Raw genomic sequence first — 16,638 nt, forward strand, 5'->3', positions numbered from 1 at the left:
TCGCAACTTGCACGCGAACCCTTTTCTGCATAGCTTTCCACCGCGCCCGGAGTTGCACAGCGTGCCTCGCTCGCGCGACGGGAGTGAGACAGCAACCAGAGGGTTTGTTGTCGCCGGGGTGGAGTCGACCCTTTTCCCCTCTACCTTACCTGAGAACCAGTTCTTCCTCCGCACTAGCGCCACCGTTTGGCGACGTCTGGTGGGATGTAGCATGACGAGAGGACGGCCTCTTGCCTTTGGGATGCGGTAGCGCGCGGACGTTTCGGCGTGCTGGTCCGGACCTACGGAACGCGCCACCAAGGGACGCGTCCGGGCGAGCTCTGAGACCGCACCCGCGTTCGCCCACGCGGCGCCCCGCTGCTCCGGTATTCCGTGGGTCAGTCGATCCATCTCGATCTCTAGCGCTGTTTCATGCCTCGTTCCCAATGTTACCCTTATGGCCCACGATTTTTCTGTATGCAATACATTTGATTTGCACGTTGCAATAAATGCTACCATTCGTGTTTTGCCCTTTTATCCTCCTGCCTTTGTCTGCCTCCGTTTGTAAATTGTGGCTTGTAAATGGTGGTGACCAATATCTGAGATATAATACTGGCAAACGTAACTGGCGTGCTGTCAGGTATGAGTGCTCCGCTAGATTATGTAAGCGCACAAAACCTATTTACATCGTGTGTATAGCGGTATCATGAGCATATTTGGAAACGCTGGTTACGGAGACATTGTTAGTAAATTTCAAGGCAGTGTAACCACAATCAGCTCCATGCATACCCTGGTTCCACGGCGCCGGTCTGTGACACACACCTGGCGCTTATGCAGGCCGAATGTACCACACTAAGATTGCGTCATAAATCATTACACTTTCGTAAACACGCCTTATTTGCGAACGTCATGCTACTGCGCCACATAAACACGGATTTTCAACGCCCACAAACTGTACATCTCGGCGACAGTGAGGAGCGGGACGGTGACTCCAGCGGCTGCTTTCGAAGCGGGCTGCTAGGTGGATTTCAGTGACACCTCTACAGGCAGCGCTTCAGGCGTATACTCAGGTGGTATCGGTAGGCACCTACGCCACTTTACTCAATGTCATTGCCAGACCATATGTTGTAGTGTGGCTGCTGCAATGTTGCACCACTTGCATCTGTCCGTGTACCTATTCGGATAGCTGCGGTGACACAGGGCGGGGTGAGGGAACGTATTTGATTGTAACCTGCGCCAAGCAACTGTCTGCCATTTGTTTAGAGCAGTGTGGGCAGCCGGAAATTTCAGTCGGCTCAGCCTATAGTGTTGAGTAATCTCTCGGTAAGTTGCAGTCTCACATATGGTCTGGCAATGTCCCAATAAACCACGGACCTTTGAACAAGTAATACATATAAGAAGTAGTGAGCAGTGGGAGGCCGCACTGCTCAGCTCTCTTCCCGGGATACAAGCTGCTGTCATCCAACTGGCAGAGGACGCCGCCAGGGACCACGGGTTCCTGACCGCCGTCTAATGGGACGAAGATACCGGACATTTCCGCACGGTACATTCGTCTTAAAAGGGATGACAATAAAGTCTGTTCTCTCTCTCTCTCTCTCTCTCTACTCAATGTCATCCAGCACCGGGCACACGGAAAGCACTTGCACTTGCGTTAAGTGTGGTTGTGTTTCGCAGCAGCTCCGTACTTAATACAGAGTACACCCCAAACAGCGATTCAACAATGTGGTACTTGGTGTGAAGCCATCCGTGGGTTTCCTTTATTGCACGCCAAGAGGCGTAGTCCTGTTGAGCCACGCAGCGCATGCAGCATCCGACACTTGAGCCTCGGGCGTGTGCCCAAATTTTAGCCCAGCGTCTTCATAAGAGCCGCGGCTTCGGTAAGACTCGTCACGGCGTGCAAGTCCGGAATAGCCGTCGGCCGGATGGCTCTACTGTCATCAGGAGCCGCAGGATGCCTGCAGTTCTGGGCAGCTGGGCGCCTGCGAACAGAAGGCGCTGTTCGCGAGGCTGTTGGGATGGCAGCACATACGGAACTGCAGGGCCCGCCGCTCGTCGCACTCTTCCACGTCGTTCTCCTCCTCTTGGCCGCCAATGATCATGTGCAGCACGCGCCATCCCAGGGAGTGCTGCTGCCGGCTCGCGGAAGCGCCGGTCGTCGCGCGCGCGCTTCTGTCCGGGGTCGGCGCGCAGGAGAGGCCGCAGAGGCTCCCCTCGTACGTGCGCCGCAGAGCGTCTTCGACCACGGGCAGGTACCCGGGCAGCACCAGGCTGATGGGGAACGGGACGTAGAAGGCGAGCCGGCCGCAGCGGTCGAAGATGAACACGTCGTCCTTGCCGCCGCCCAGCGTGTTCCACGCGGGCTCCGCCTCGCTCTCCTGGTGCACGGGGAACGAAACCCTGCTCTCCAGGCTGTCCCGCAGCTGCGCAGACTTCTGCTCGTTGACGATCAGGAACTGCAGCTCGCTCATGTTTGGCCGGAGCCGTTGCAGCAGAGCCTCCAGACTGCGCACAGAATGCACATGAACTTAAGGAATCGCGGAATTGTGCTAGTTATTGGGGGAGAAGAGAAACGCGCTTGAACTTTCTGCGTCTTACCACTTGGAGCGCTCGCCGAAGATTAAATCTGTTAAAGGCACAGTTTGCAGTAACGTTGTTCCCTCCTGTTCACTCACGTGTATAACGAAAACTTTACTTTGTTTCTAACGTGCAGTGTCTTCAACCTACGAGTACATCGAACTCCTGCTGAAGCTGTAAGCACGCAAGCATCGGCGGTTGCAGTGAAAGTAGGAAACTTCTTCTAGGCACTAGGGTGCTGTTCTTTTAGGCCATGATTCAGGTGGCCAAGAGCAATACCTACGGCACAGAATGGTAACGCTGTGTACAACGACGGGTACGCAGGCGGAGTAATCATACGGACGGGAATTTAGAACAGCGGGGGGAGGAAAAAAGTGGAGTGGGAGTGATGGGAGTTTAAAAATGGGGTGAGGAGCCGATGGAACAGGAAAATTCATTAGGTTAGTTAGGAATACCGCAACTAAAGGAAATAAAACAGGCAAGTCAGTTGCTGACAACTGACGCCCAGATTCAAAGGGAGAGCCACTAATCATCATCATCATTACCATCAGGCACAATTGTGCCTTTATTCTTGCATAAATGGGGAAAAAACTCCATGCTTTTTCTGTATGTTGCGGGTTTATATCACATGTGTTCAGCCGCGGGCTTACTTCCATCCTGGTGCGCCATATGGAAAGTCTCCCGCGTCATTTCGAAGGCAAAGGACACAATTTTAGACAGGACCGACGAGCAACATTAGAGCAAATAAACTATGCCTGCAGGTGCTAATGTACACTTAGCTGGAATTTAGGGCTTTGCTGTTCACTTTGCATACTGCTAGACACTTCAAAACGTGCGACCTTCTTTTTGTAGCTCGATCTGATTGAAAGGGAAACACTGCAATATCAGCAAATGCTGTCCTTCTTCTGTGTTTTTGTCCTCATTTACATGAAGCAGTTGTGTTTTCATAGAGGTGAACTAAGGTGAAGGCGTGAACCAGATACACTAACGTAGCAACACAAAAAAATTGACTAATATTGATCTCCGGTGGAAGTGTAAAAGAATGAAGGGGTTTACGGGGCCATGAAGGCAAAATGTGTCTTTGTTCAATTTAAAAGAAGTAGTCTTTTGTAACTCCCTAAGCCCAATTCCAGCCGTGAAAGACGTTTCCTTACTCGCACTCGAAAAATAATAACGACGAACGTTGAACTTACGCGCTACGTAAAAGCAATAAGGGCCCGCACTCAAAACAGTGAGCGTGTCAACTGCACGTTAGCAGTCAAGCGATACGATCAAACGGAGGAAGAGGGTCCACTGCAAATACCCAGACGCGTTCCTTGGCGGCGGCTGTGGTCGCAAACGATATTCGGTGACGTCATAAAAAATTGTCGGAAAGTGACTGGGAATTCGTCCCTGCTTCAAATGTTTTCTTTGATAGTGCGATGATATTTAGAAGTTTGCGATAAAATTGGCGTCATCGTTTCTGCACAAAGCAGTCATTTTAATGAACCAGAATTGTACTTCGTCGTCCTGGCTCCTTTATCATATTAACAATTATTGTATTGCAAGACGAATGGCAAACGCCTGTTGAATTTTAATTCCTGCATAGTTGACCGCCTCGCTACCTAAACAAGTGCTATAGGACTAAACTAGTGCAAGTAACAGAACGCGGCTCTCTTGAAGTTCCCTTCGGAGTACCTTAATTCCCTAATTAGCGCAATGCAACTTGGAACTCAGATCGCTTTATCCCGGCAAACAAACACGGGGATGTACGCTTTACGGTGGCTTTGCTGAACGTCATGACAGTGGTATTACGAGCAGCAGTTTCATACTGTTTGCATAGAAACTGCGATCGATAATTATCCCTTTCACCGCTATAAATGATACTCCCACGCTCAGGTAGTCGTATGAAAACTCATACGTCACGTAACGTATTTCAAAATACTATCGATAAAAAACATCAGTTACAGCCGTTGTCTATGGGCACACTCCTTTTTTAGGGGTCCGTGTGTCGCCAGGAGGGGGGACTTTAGAAACATGTACAACTCCCCTGTGAACTAAAATATATGAAGTGAGAGTGTCGTCTTGGGCGTCAATCGCGCCCGGTTTTTTTTTCCGGAATGTATCACATCAGGTGCACAGCTTCCGCAAGAAATTTGTCGTTGCCGTAAAGTTTATAATAGCAGACTACGAGCTTGCTATACTTGACGAAAGAACATCCCGTACTCGGGTTACACAACACCCTGTCGGTGCCAAGCAAGACTATTTCTGCTTTCGCTATGTGACGTGGATTGACGAGCCGAAGTTTAAGACAGCGACGACGCCACTACGTATCCCCATCTCAAGCAAGGCAGCGGCCTCGTACAATCCCTCAGCTTGCGCCCGTGCATCAACTATGCGCGCATTACTGCAACTCGACTGCGCAATCGAAAAGCACGATTGCAGCTCCCAGTAAACGTTTCAACGGCCTAAAAAACGTCGAAATGCAGAGTTGTGCAGCACGCTGTCATGCACCCGATTCAATACGATTGCGTATGGGGCTGCGGGTAGGAGGCCCATCTGACATCTTCCAATCAGTGACGGACGTCGTAGAGTAGGAGTAGCTGCATCGTAAAGCAGGACGCCAGTCAACCCCCGTCTGTTAGGATGTAAATTTATGCATAAATTCCTGATTTAGGATAACGCGACCTTGTAGTTTCACGATGGAGTTGAAATTAAGCACAAGATTTACCAAAGCAAGTCTACGCTGTAGGTGTGAATTGATGTTCACTAACTGTCGTCCCTTCCGCGGGTGCTTATAATTCGCGTACGGAGGTTCGCTTCGTCTTTTTTTCTGTCGCCTGGCCTGTCCCTGCAGAGCAAATGATGGTCGACAGTGAGAGAGGGTAGCGTGCAAGAGCTCCTTACCCGGAGGCCTGCTGCTGACACAAAGATCAGGAGGCCTTGAGCAGCGCCACGAGCGTGACGTTGCCGCGGTGCTCGGCCAGCGGGTCCCGGCCCCCGTCCACGGTCCACGCGTCGGGTACGCCGCAGATGGGCGCTCGTGCCGCTGCCGCGGCCTGCAGCAGGCAGGCCCCCAGCAGCAGCAATCGGCTCGCCATAGCCGCTTGGTTCGCCTGCGCGGCGGTGGAGAAAACGGCACTGAGAACCAGCAGGGCTTCCGGCTTCCCGAATAGGACCACAGGCCAACTCCACCGAATTTTCCGGTGTACCGAACTAGAACTACAGCTGTTCACCGAAAGAGTAGGCGAGAGTCAGCCAGATCAGGACAATGGGATACCACCGGTGCGTTGGTGTCCATGTGTCAGGCACACTTGCAGTATTATGAGTACAGTCCGATAGGGCATGTTGCCGATTGGGATCCCTACCACAGTGCTTGCACGGAGATGCTTTTTCTGTCGTTCCTATCGGGAGAAGATAACGTCTAGCTGGGATTATATCTGCTGTTGGTCTGCGTGCGCTCTCTGCTGCCTGTCTAGCTTTGGGTGAACGCGGAGGTTATTCCCGTCTGTTGAGTTCAAGGTCCCATTGTTTATTGCTCGCGATTCCACCCCTTTGGACCTCTCCGGGGGAATTTTTGGTGCCCGAATCATAAATTGACGTCGAGCCTGTCTACCCGAACGCTGCCAAATATTTCTTCGTGGTCAAGTGTCCAAATGACATCGTACGATAGTAAGTATGGAACCAGCCATTATCGTTATTGTTTAAACATTCCGTTAATCCATTCTAAATATTTTCATTAAATGGAATTAACTATGCGTTATCTTTTCTACTCCGTGGTATGCGATTTGGCTGCACGCCTCTTGGGAATCAGTGAAAGTGATCATTGGGAGTACTGTGGTATGAAAAGTTGCGGTATGAAGGTGTCATACACACAATGGCTCTGCCGATGGCGTAGAGAGCAGCGTGAGCAGTAAAATAAACGGACCGCTTAATGAGCTAATAAAGGATAAATTCCAGGTTTGCAGACATAGGCTCACTATGTAGTTTCAAGCATTGATACCGTCGAACGCGCGCACTTCAAATAAAATCAAATAAAATCATTTTATTTTACTTTTCCAAATAACTTTTCGAAGATGCCCCGAAGAAAGTGGAAACTACTCGACTTGACGAGGGCTCCGGCCCCCTTTTACGAGGGCCCCCTGTTCGGTCCTCCTTGTACTTGGTTGTTACAAATGATAAAATGTTGAAGGTGAAAACATATACAAGTTATTGTGGCAAGTGAATGAAACTCACCGTAATGATACTGCCGCTTTATCGGCCCCTTAAATTTTATTTGTTTTTTCAATATAGTTACATTTTGTTGCCAGCAACAGAGCATCTTACACTAGTCGCGGAGCGAACGCGCCTGGGATTCTTTGTCTACTCGACCCGACAAGGCCACGCAGCTTCGGTAGCATTCTAACGCAAGATAGCTTCGCTGTAAAAATCAACACCACAAACTTGAATATATATTATAAAAACCACATCTTCCACAATTTGGGTAACCCCAAATTGTGGAAGATGTGGCTCAAAACTGTATGATTCGGGCTCCGGGTTTTCGGAGTTTAGTGTTGGTAAGATTCGTATGGTGTTTTTCGGGGTTTATACTTCAGCGAAATTCCGGCGTTTTTCGGAGTTTATATCGCCTAAATCTCCAAAATTCGGATTTTATTCCGCGCTATTGTTAATAGTCCAAATCAAAGGTGAAATATATATATGAACACGAAATGCTCAGAACGCTCGTAGCAAAGTTGTATTGCCTGAAAAGTTTGAATTGCAGACACATACGAATCGTTAAAGACAAAACGTGCACGTTTCTCCTATTACAACATTACAGCTTATTGTAGTACACGATAGCACAAATTAAGAGATTTTTGTAGCCGATGGAACAGCGCTCCTTTCTATTTATGATAGTCAGCATAGCAAACGTTGAAACCGTTTTCACTCGAAATAGGTGGAGCGAGAACCCTCAGCGCGCAGCGAGAAAACAATTATCCGTTACAAGAAGGGTTCAACAGTGTTACTTATTTTATAGCTCTGGGCGTCTACAAAATCTTTGATGAGCTGGCTTATGTCGTCCGTTTCAACGCACACAAACTGGAAAATAGTCTCATATATTTTAAACGCGCGGGGCAGCTCGAACTTCACATTTAGATTCCGGCTGCTTTCGAGAACATGCCGTTCAGATAAAGAGTGGGACATTGTCACGTTTTTTGTTTCGTATAAAAAATTATTACTGTGCACACTGCCTGAGAAAAGCAAAAATAGTGAAAAATACAGGGATGTTACGGCACGTGATGTCGCACAAGCTTTTTGTGTCCATCCAAAATTTCCTCGTTTAGGCAAGTGTACTGGTACTGAGGGAAGGCAAAGGGGCCTTCATGTGGGACCGGTGGCCATTCGTACACAGCTATCGCCGAAAAGTGCGAAAGCCCAGTGGTGCCTGCAACTTAACGGATATCCTGTCCGATCTTCCATCGTCATTTTTTGCTGCTGTGTGAACTAAAATCGGTGTTTATTGAATAAATCCGAATTTGCTAAGATTTCCCCGGTGACTGTCCTTCGGATTTTTTCGGATTAATCCGAAAACCCGAAGCCGAAAGTACGATTCGCAATTCGAAGTGCAAGTATTGGCCGAAACCCCGAGCTTCTTTTGTTGGAGTGCCAAATACGCACCACGTTTACATCAGCAGCACATCTGCAGTAGGAACTCTCGCGTCCACTGCGAGCAATTGTTTACTTCTGAACGGGAACCTTGTCGTTAGAACCTCGTTGGAGGCACGTGTTACGACTGCGCGCAGATCTCGTTGCTGCGAATTGCACATTAGTAGAAAACATGAAGCTGTTCTGTTAAAATCGTTCCATTGCCAGCTAACGCAAAAATGGTGCGTACGAGGACAGCGAAGGAGATTGCGATTTTTAACTCATTTGTAGTTATTCCTGACGTAGCGCCTCGCCGGCTCCATCCGTCCCTCCAACCCCCCTCCCCCCGAGGAGTCTAGAGTTTGCGCTTCGCCCTCGACAGTTGTTTTCTTGCAGAGCAAGGGATTACGGGCTGGGGCGAAAGCAAGACTGAACCCGGCCGGAGTCGACGGCATGAGTAAGGGTGTGCGCCCTCTAGGACTGCAGGCGTTTGGGCGGTGGCAACGGGCGTCAGCTGTGTTGAACCTCCTGACACTGAGTGGCGCACCTCGCCGTTAGCAGGAGGCTGTTGATGTGGCTAAGGTGCAGCCAGCGCGCAGCGTAAAGGAGTAGGAGGAGTACTTCTAACTGAAGGGAAGACCGTGCGCCGGATCGGAGAGAAGGTTCAGCACTGGTTGAAGACAAGTAGGATATGTGTGCCCAGAGGCATAGGCATACACCTAAATTCCCCCAATGTTTCCATCTTCCCCAACTCTCCTTGTTCTTCGATAAATGCTCACGGTATCGCACGCTCACACACCGCCAACAAATGACCCGTGCATTCCCCTAAGCCCTCGCACTCTCGATGCCTTCACACTCAAGGCAAAATTGTCGATCAGCAGAGGCCTTGCACGAGCAGTCCATAGCTGTGGGCCTGCTCCCCACGCCGACCAATGCTCTCAGCCGGGAACCACTCCGTTTGAACATCGTCTAGAGTACATTGAAGCATAAAGGGGGGGGGGGGCTCCGTAGACAATGACGGGGATGTCGGCTTCTCTGCGCGTGGCACCTGTGTGCAGCCCTTGTGCTGCTTCCTAGGGCGGACACCGACTTTTATGCCGTGAGCGAGTGCATAGTGAATCTGCCTCAGTTACCTGGAATGCCGTAACGGGAGGGAGAAAGGCACCGAGTGGGGAGGGTGACGGGGGAAGTTCCCAACGAATCACACTGCAGAAACAATTGACGCGTTCTAGGGTGGATTCTACTCGAATTTTAAGGCAATTTTGAAAGCGAACTTTACACAATCAAGCACCTCAAGAAAGAAACGCTTCCCGTTTCCGGATTCGAACCTGGGTCCCCCGCGTTACGAAGCTGATGTCTATGAGATTCCGCCGTTCCGACACGGTCGAGACAGTTTGCATTTATTCAGGTTGCACGCACGGGACCATGGCTTCGCGCTTTAACCATCTTTGATGGTTAAAGCGAAAGCCATGGAAATCTTTGATTTGTATTCAAAAAAAAGCTTTGATTTGTATTCTTACGTTGACATCTTTGGTAAAAGAAACACCTAATATGTCTTTTGGCAAGCTGCGCTTTTGGCAAAATCTTTTGGCCAAAAGCGCCAAAACCTTGCCAAAATCTTTTGGCAAGCTGCGCTTGCCTCCTCTTGTTGACGTTATCCTGTCGGGCGACGCACAGTCCAAAATTGTAATCTACAATGTGCTCTGTAGGAGGCTGCATTTTTAAGTCTCCAGCAACGAAGCAAGGCCCACGGGCTATTTGGTGTAGTATATAGTTTGATCCTTCCGCCACGCGTGTTTCGTAACCGCTCGTCTCGCCAAATATAAAGCCAATATTGCGCCCGCAGAACTGCGCCAGCTCAAGCGACGCTTGAAGGTCACCTTATAGCGAACGACTTCCCGTTTCACTCCTGCTGAGCGGTCGCTCGCGTGCTAAGCGCTCTCGTTAGCGCGAATCTGAGGGTCGTCATCGGAGTGCTCGGATACATGGGCCACCTGGTTGAGCTCGTCGTCTAGACGGCCACATAAGTCACAAGATTTAGCCTCGCTCCGCTTGCAGAAAAATAAAGGATTTTGTAGCATTTTGCTGGCAATTCACTTCCTGACAAAAATCAACGGGGCAGTGATTGCGAACGCCGGAGGACTGAGAGTGGATCCTCGAAACCACCGACTGAACTGACCAGGCTAAGAGAACCAGCTACGGCCTCAGCCCCCCGTAAGGTCACCCGGCGACCTATACTTATTTTTCTAGGAAGAAACGCTTACTACGTCGACACTGTATAGCACGTGTAAAATACGCATTACGCGTGCATAAGCTTTGCCCAAAAAATGGGCAAACATTGAAAGCACACACGCAGCAAATCCAAACACCAAATGACTGCAGTCATCATCATCATCATCGTCGTCGTCGTCGTATCCAAACACCAAATGACTGCAGTCATCATCATCATCATCGTCGTCGTCGTCGTCGTCTTTACCACCTATCTACTCCCACTGCCATGCAGGAAGGAAAATTTTAGGAGGGAGCCTGACGTCAAGCGACCAGCTTCGGCACGCCAACCTCCTCTGATGCCGCATACACCTCTCCTCGGGCTCCTCCCGCGCAATGCATCATGGAAGATGCACCACTTTCAGGCCAGCGGTAGCATTTAGTGGCTTCGGCTGGCTGCCGGCGTAGGTGGAGCCGAGTGGCGTCGCCGAAGGTGCCGTACGAGATTTTTCACCAGAGTTGCGCTCCCACCCTCGTTACCTCGTATCGTGGAAGTACTGTCGCTGTTCAAAAGAATACGAGACGTAGGTGCCATGCTCACGAAGCACCTTCACGAGCTGCGAACCGAATTCGAGTTGTGATGTTTATCGCTCCAACCACGACCGGCTTTGTTCGAACGCGCCGCCGTAAGCATTCACAAGCACGGAGCGGCGTGCGGGTGCGTGGTCTTTGCCAGGTGAGCTTTGCCGATTGCGTTTGGCATTCTTCTGGGAGTTCTCGCGCCACCTTCCCTTTACATCATAGCGCTGGAACGAGTGTCCTATCAGCTGCGAGGTGGCGCGAAAAACTTTGGTTCCGCTCGTACGAGAATGGTGGCACGTTGTACATGGCACGATCGTCGCGATAACGTCTGTGGTGCGTTTCTGTCTCCTTCAGCGAACTGGAAAACAAAAGGTGCAGAACCACTGATGTTAGGTGCGGGCCCGTACGAACGGATCATTTTCCGCATCGCGTCGCAGGCAGTACGGGGGCTGGTCGTCCGAGGACTGCTCAATATGGGAAAAACAAATGCTAAATTACGCCTGGGAAGTAAAAATATAAAATGACCACAACCAAGAACGCACGGTATGTTTTGTGAAATAAAATATAAGGCACGGATGTCGTACTCTGTCATCTCCACTTTTGCACGGCGCCGGCACCCAGCACTTCGCCTGCGGCGTGAACTTCGACAGATCCCAAAGGTCAATAAATAAAAATGTTTTCAGTCTCCACCGTCCGACCACTTTGCCTGCGCGATCAGCCCGCTGCGCGTTTCGGGCTGCAGGCAGCGCTGCGCGCAACGAACGGACGGCGCCTCGTCGCCGAAACCCCAATACCCGGCCGGCTCGGCAACTGAACGGACCGACGAACGCACGCAGCCCCGGCGGGCGGCCGCATCAGGCGCAAGGAACTACCGCCAACTACCGCTTGCCTATCACGTGAGGGGGGCAGCTACCATGAGTTATTCCTTTTAAATGCAGAGCATTTCAGTAACTCACGATGTCACCCGCGTTGTCCCGTCGTAGTCCGCACCGTCGTTGTCCGCACCCCTCCCCCTACACTATATAAAAGAAAATACTATCCGGCGCCAGGTTTCGATCCCTCGACCCTGCGGGCGGAACGCAATGTACATGGTGCTCTACCCACTGCGCTACAAAGCCGACACAGAATGGGACGCTACGTACGCGCCTTATATCGTTGACTCATTGAAATTACTGCTAACGAGCGCTCTCTCGTCAGCAGTTGCCACAAGTGCAACAACATTAACGTAACGCAAACTACTTAACGTCGTGCGCCCCCGGAAATGCTCTGCATTTGATCGTGCCCCTCGCGAGGTGGATGTTTCACTGCGTCTTCCTACTCGCCAGTACACTCGTCGCCATCTGTCGGATGTTGTGCGAACCCTTTGCGGCTGATGGTGCGCGATTTGAAATTTGGAGACCATTTGTTCATTGGGATTTCATTATTAGTTTTTTTCTTTTATCTCTGGTGGAAGTATTTCCAGTTCTCTGGGACCCCGGCAACGCAGACTACAACAAAACTAGTATCAAAAACGGCATCTGGGAACAGATAGCTGACGAAATGGCCCTCCGCCACCCGGAGTTCGCGCCGGACACAGTGGGTGAGTAGCACGTTTTTCTCATTGCAAGCGTTGAGGGCTAGTTCTACGTATTTAAACCGTTTATCAAGCGGCGAATACCGCAGCTTTGGTACTTTGTGGCATTGGTTCATTGCGGAGTGTCGTTCGGTGACCAAATGATAGGGGAGCCAAACATCTGCATATCAGATGTAAACGCCAAAGCGCGTCTTCCTTACGACTGTTTTGGATTTGCAACGCCTAAAAATGCAAGTGATTACAATAATCGACGCTCAAAACTGTGATCAGGCACTTTATTTCAGGCTGTGAAGTAAATCTATGATCGCAGACTTAAACGCTGCCACAATTGTGTACGTCGTCTCAACAGTAAATCTTGCATCTCTGGGTAGTCGTGAACAAGTGCGCTTAAGTTTCTTTTTATTTTTATGACTAGTCTTCACGATTGTCACGTGACGCTCCCCCCTAACTTTTCTTTCCTCCATCCCTACTGCAGGGCAAAGGGCTCTCCCATTAAACTCCAATTACGCCCGTCCTGTGCTAACTACGACCAATTTATCCCGGCAAACTTCTTGATCTCATTTGCCCATTTCTGTCGCCCGCTACCACGCTCGCCTTCTCTAGGGATCCACTCTGTTACCCTTAATGCCCAATGGTTATCTTGCCTTTTCGCATTCCATGCCCTGCCCACTTAATTTCTACTAATATGTCCTTAAAAAGCGTTTGTTCCCTGGCCCATTAAGCTTTCTTCCAGTTCCCTAAATTTTACGGCTATCAACTTCCGTTCCATTACTCGGCGAGTCGTCCTCAATTTAAGTTGAACTGTTACCTATATTAACCAAATTCCCATCTAACAGCGCAGCTAAGCAGCGAGGCAGCACTCACTTTAGATTCTCGCATTACCAAATGGTACACACCTCGAGAACCGCTTTCAAGCAAGGTTATTGCAAACCGCAAGCAGTAAACGCGACAGTTTTTGTGAATAAATACTTGACTTGATTATTTAACGCCCTTAACTTCTGTCACCAGATCCAAAAATTGCATCGCTATGCCACGGCGCTGCCGACTACGCGCTGTCTAGTCTGCGGTGACGTATCCGAGAAGTACGTTTCCCCTCCTTATTTATGACGCAGGACGCGTTTCGGCCGCCTAATTTTGATTTTTAAGCATCAGGTGGAGTCAATTAACACGGCACGCGCAGACTTCGATGTAGAAAGAGCCGACTGATGTCCACCGGTTACGCTGCTACGGCAATTTCACCATGAAGGCTGCGTGTCTTGAGCGTGTCTACTACTTCCTCCATTAGTCATCTTCCTTGGCTGATGCTTTAGACAGCCCAAGCAAGAGCTCTGAAACTACCATTAGCCGACAATGGAGCGTTGGGGACGTAGAAACGAATCGTGATAACCAAAACCTGGGGGTAGGCCGCTGGAAGGCATCTTTTCAGACTGGAAGGAGGGGCGGAGGGATGTTGGCAAAACAATGAACAGTAATGAGCCGCGCATTTGCGCTGCGCACGTAACACGTTGGTACTTTGCGAAGTATCGAAACACAGCGCAAATTGCAGACACCACGAGTGCGGCAAGTACGCCGAAACGAGCCCTTCACTCGTCCCTCTTCTCGTCTCAGTTGCCAGCGCCGTGATTCAGTATGGATCCGAAAGAAACCATACCCACGGTGCTAAGCTGCCTTTATGGATGTAACCTGAGCTCACTGTTTACACACTAAGGCCTTGTGCTATGAAAGAAACGCAATCACCACAACTTCGCCAATTGTTTTCCTCTGCCTTGTAGCACTTACCCATCATAGAGATCATCTTACTCAATGGTGGTATATCCTTATTTCCAAGAACGGATAGTTCGCAAAGAACGTGTCCCTGGATGCTCTCTGTCTTTCCCACCTCTCCCTCGCGGCTATCGACTTCAGCGCCGTCCTGTGTGGTTTTCTGGCCGCGTAGCATATCACCTTCTCCTAACTCCGACACCAATAACAACACGTCGTCCGGATAGACGCCATCTACGCATCACCCTTTCCCTCTCGTGTCGGTAAATTCATTCCATACTACATCTTAAATAAAATTAGCGTTAAGCTTGCAGTGGTGGCGTCGTACCCCCAGCCAGAACCAAAAATGAGCTGCATCATGCTCTCGTCAATTCTAGATTGTTATATTGAATGCTGGTGTTGAGTAGTACTACGGCCTTAAATATACACAAAGCCAATGTATAACAAAAAGGGGCTGGGCATTATTTAAACTGCACTCACTTAGAACACACGGAATGCCTCTTTCAGAAACAGAAAACTATGAAAGCTAGAGATAGGTTTGATTAAAAATGGATACGCAGTTACCAAATTCTGTAACGGGCAATTTGGACGTGTTGTTAAACGTAGCTCGGCTATAGCAGCCTTTCTGACACCCGTCCCTTGAGAAGTTCCTTCTAGAACTCCGAGCGGCTAATTTCCCCGCTGCACAAAATTCACGGAAGTATGAATTGAAAATGCAAAAGTTGCGAGATAGTGCGTGCCGCGTGGCACCTGAACGTGATGGCACGTGAGTAGTAACGTAATAGCCGCGCAGAGGCCTCATCCTGGGGACGCCGTGGCGTGCGCAGTGGGCCTGCTAACGGAATTCGCGCCGTACGAGGGAAAAACAGAAGCGAAAAAAGAGACGCAAACACGGTGTAGCAGTAAAGGTGTCGGTCGAAGTAATTCGCCCCGAAAACAAGGAAACGAAAACGGAGAAAGCCAGGCAAATGCGATGTTGCAATAAAGAAGTTAAGTATCGTCAGGCTTTCGCGTGCAAAGCACGTAACCGGACTGAGGTACTCTGAAGAATCGTCATTTACTAGCTGTCTATGACGATATCACTGCTACAAACAATGTTACAGCAGATGTTTTCCTCACATTAGTCCGTCGCAGAAAATATTTCGTGGTCGCTTTTCTTTATATTTTGTGACATCTTTGGCCAAATTACCATAAAAAAAGTTAAAATTGAGCCATTGCTCCCAACGAGTTGGACTGTATACGGTCTTATTTGCATCTTCCTGTGTGCACGACGTGAAGGAATGTTTTTCTTTGCAATAACCATGGCCTTCGCCTGGAAGCTACGGAAAATATCGTGGTAGAATTCGAGAAAATTAATTCTTGAGTAGTTGCCGCCTTTATGAGAAAAATGAACACAAATGAAAGGTGCACAGCGTTGGCATATTGGTGACCAAATGCATGCGTGACCAACGCGCCGTGCATCGGTCAGCGGTCTGCGCCTTAAGCAGCGCTCAGCGCGTCTTCTCACCTGGCAGCTGGATCCGGAGTGGACTGGTGCTGCAGCAGCGGCTGTGGTCGGGGCCCCCGCAACTGGAGAGGCGCAGCAGCCTGTGTCGGTGCCCGGCCTGCTCTCGATAAGCCGCCTTGTCGCCCACTTGAAGCCCGGCCAACCAGGAAGACGAACGGGGGGGCATCGGTGTCGTCGCTGTTGACGGTTTCCAAGCCTCGGATACGACCTTGGGCTAAGTGGAGCCGGCGACAGCGCGCGTGTCATCCTATACGCGCCCGCCTGCAGTACGTCTCGAACGGGCGGACGGCACTCGACGCCGTGGCACCCTGCAGGGAGTCACGCAGGTGGCTCGGGTCACTCAGCTATTTATGTCAGATCGGTGTAAATGCGCTGTGAAACGGACGCACAAAGTGCTGCGGAAAAGTTAAAGACAGAACAAGGATAGGCGCTTCTGAGAGCGCTCTTGTTTTCTATGTCGTGTTCGGGCGATGTAACTCGTCCAGGCGCTGGGTCCGCTCTGAGTCTGTGTGCTATTGTTTGTGTGCTGTTGCTTCTCCTTATTCTGGGTGGCCCATACTGCGTAAGGGATCAGCCAAGAAACGGCGTAGCTTTCTAAGGCTACGCCCACCTCATAGCCCTGTAAAATCATTCTGTATAACTGAAGTGAGGAAATGGACGCAGAAATGAAAATTGAATTAGAGAATAATTATGCACTGATCTCATTGTTGTGGGAATAGGGGAAAAACCAATTTTTGAACGAATAAAACAGCAGCCGTCTAGTCTTTTAAATGTACGCGGGTCGCAAGCAGCCCTCTCTGACCTAAGCTCAGGGATGTGGCGCCGAACGAAAGGGGAGCAGGGCCAAGGC

General features: G+C 50.0%; 1 protein-coding gene across 1 annotated transcript; it reads right to left on the reverse strand.

The window, feature by feature from the left end:
- Positions 1-1,705: 1,705 nt before the first annotated feature.
- LOC144176021 (selenoprotein Pb-like) lies at positions 1,706-15,947 on the reverse strand. The gene is made up of 3 exons (XM_077705126.1): positions 15,789-15,947; positions 5,440-5,648; positions 1,706-2,481 (listed from the first exon to the last, which is right to left on the reverse strand). Exon 3 carries the CDS (start codon positions 2,445-2,447, stop codon positions 1,917-1,919), a length of 531 nt encoding a protein of 176 aa, XP_077561252.1. The 5' UTR covers positions 2,448-2,481; positions 5,440-5,648; positions 15,789-15,947; the 3' UTR covers positions 1,706-1,916.
- Positions 15,948-16,638: the final 691 nt, after the last annotated feature.

This window comes from Haemaphysalis longicornis, unplaced genomic scaffold (assembly GCF_048455015.1).
Source record: "Haemaphysalis longicornis isolate Haplotype H1 unplaced genomic scaffold, Haemaphysalis longicornis Haplotype H1 scaffold_3, whole genome shotgun sequence".
Classification (NCBI taxonomy): domain Eukaryota; kingdom Metazoa; phylum Arthropoda; class Arachnida; order Ixodida; family Ixodidae; genus Haemaphysalis; species Haemaphysalis longicornis.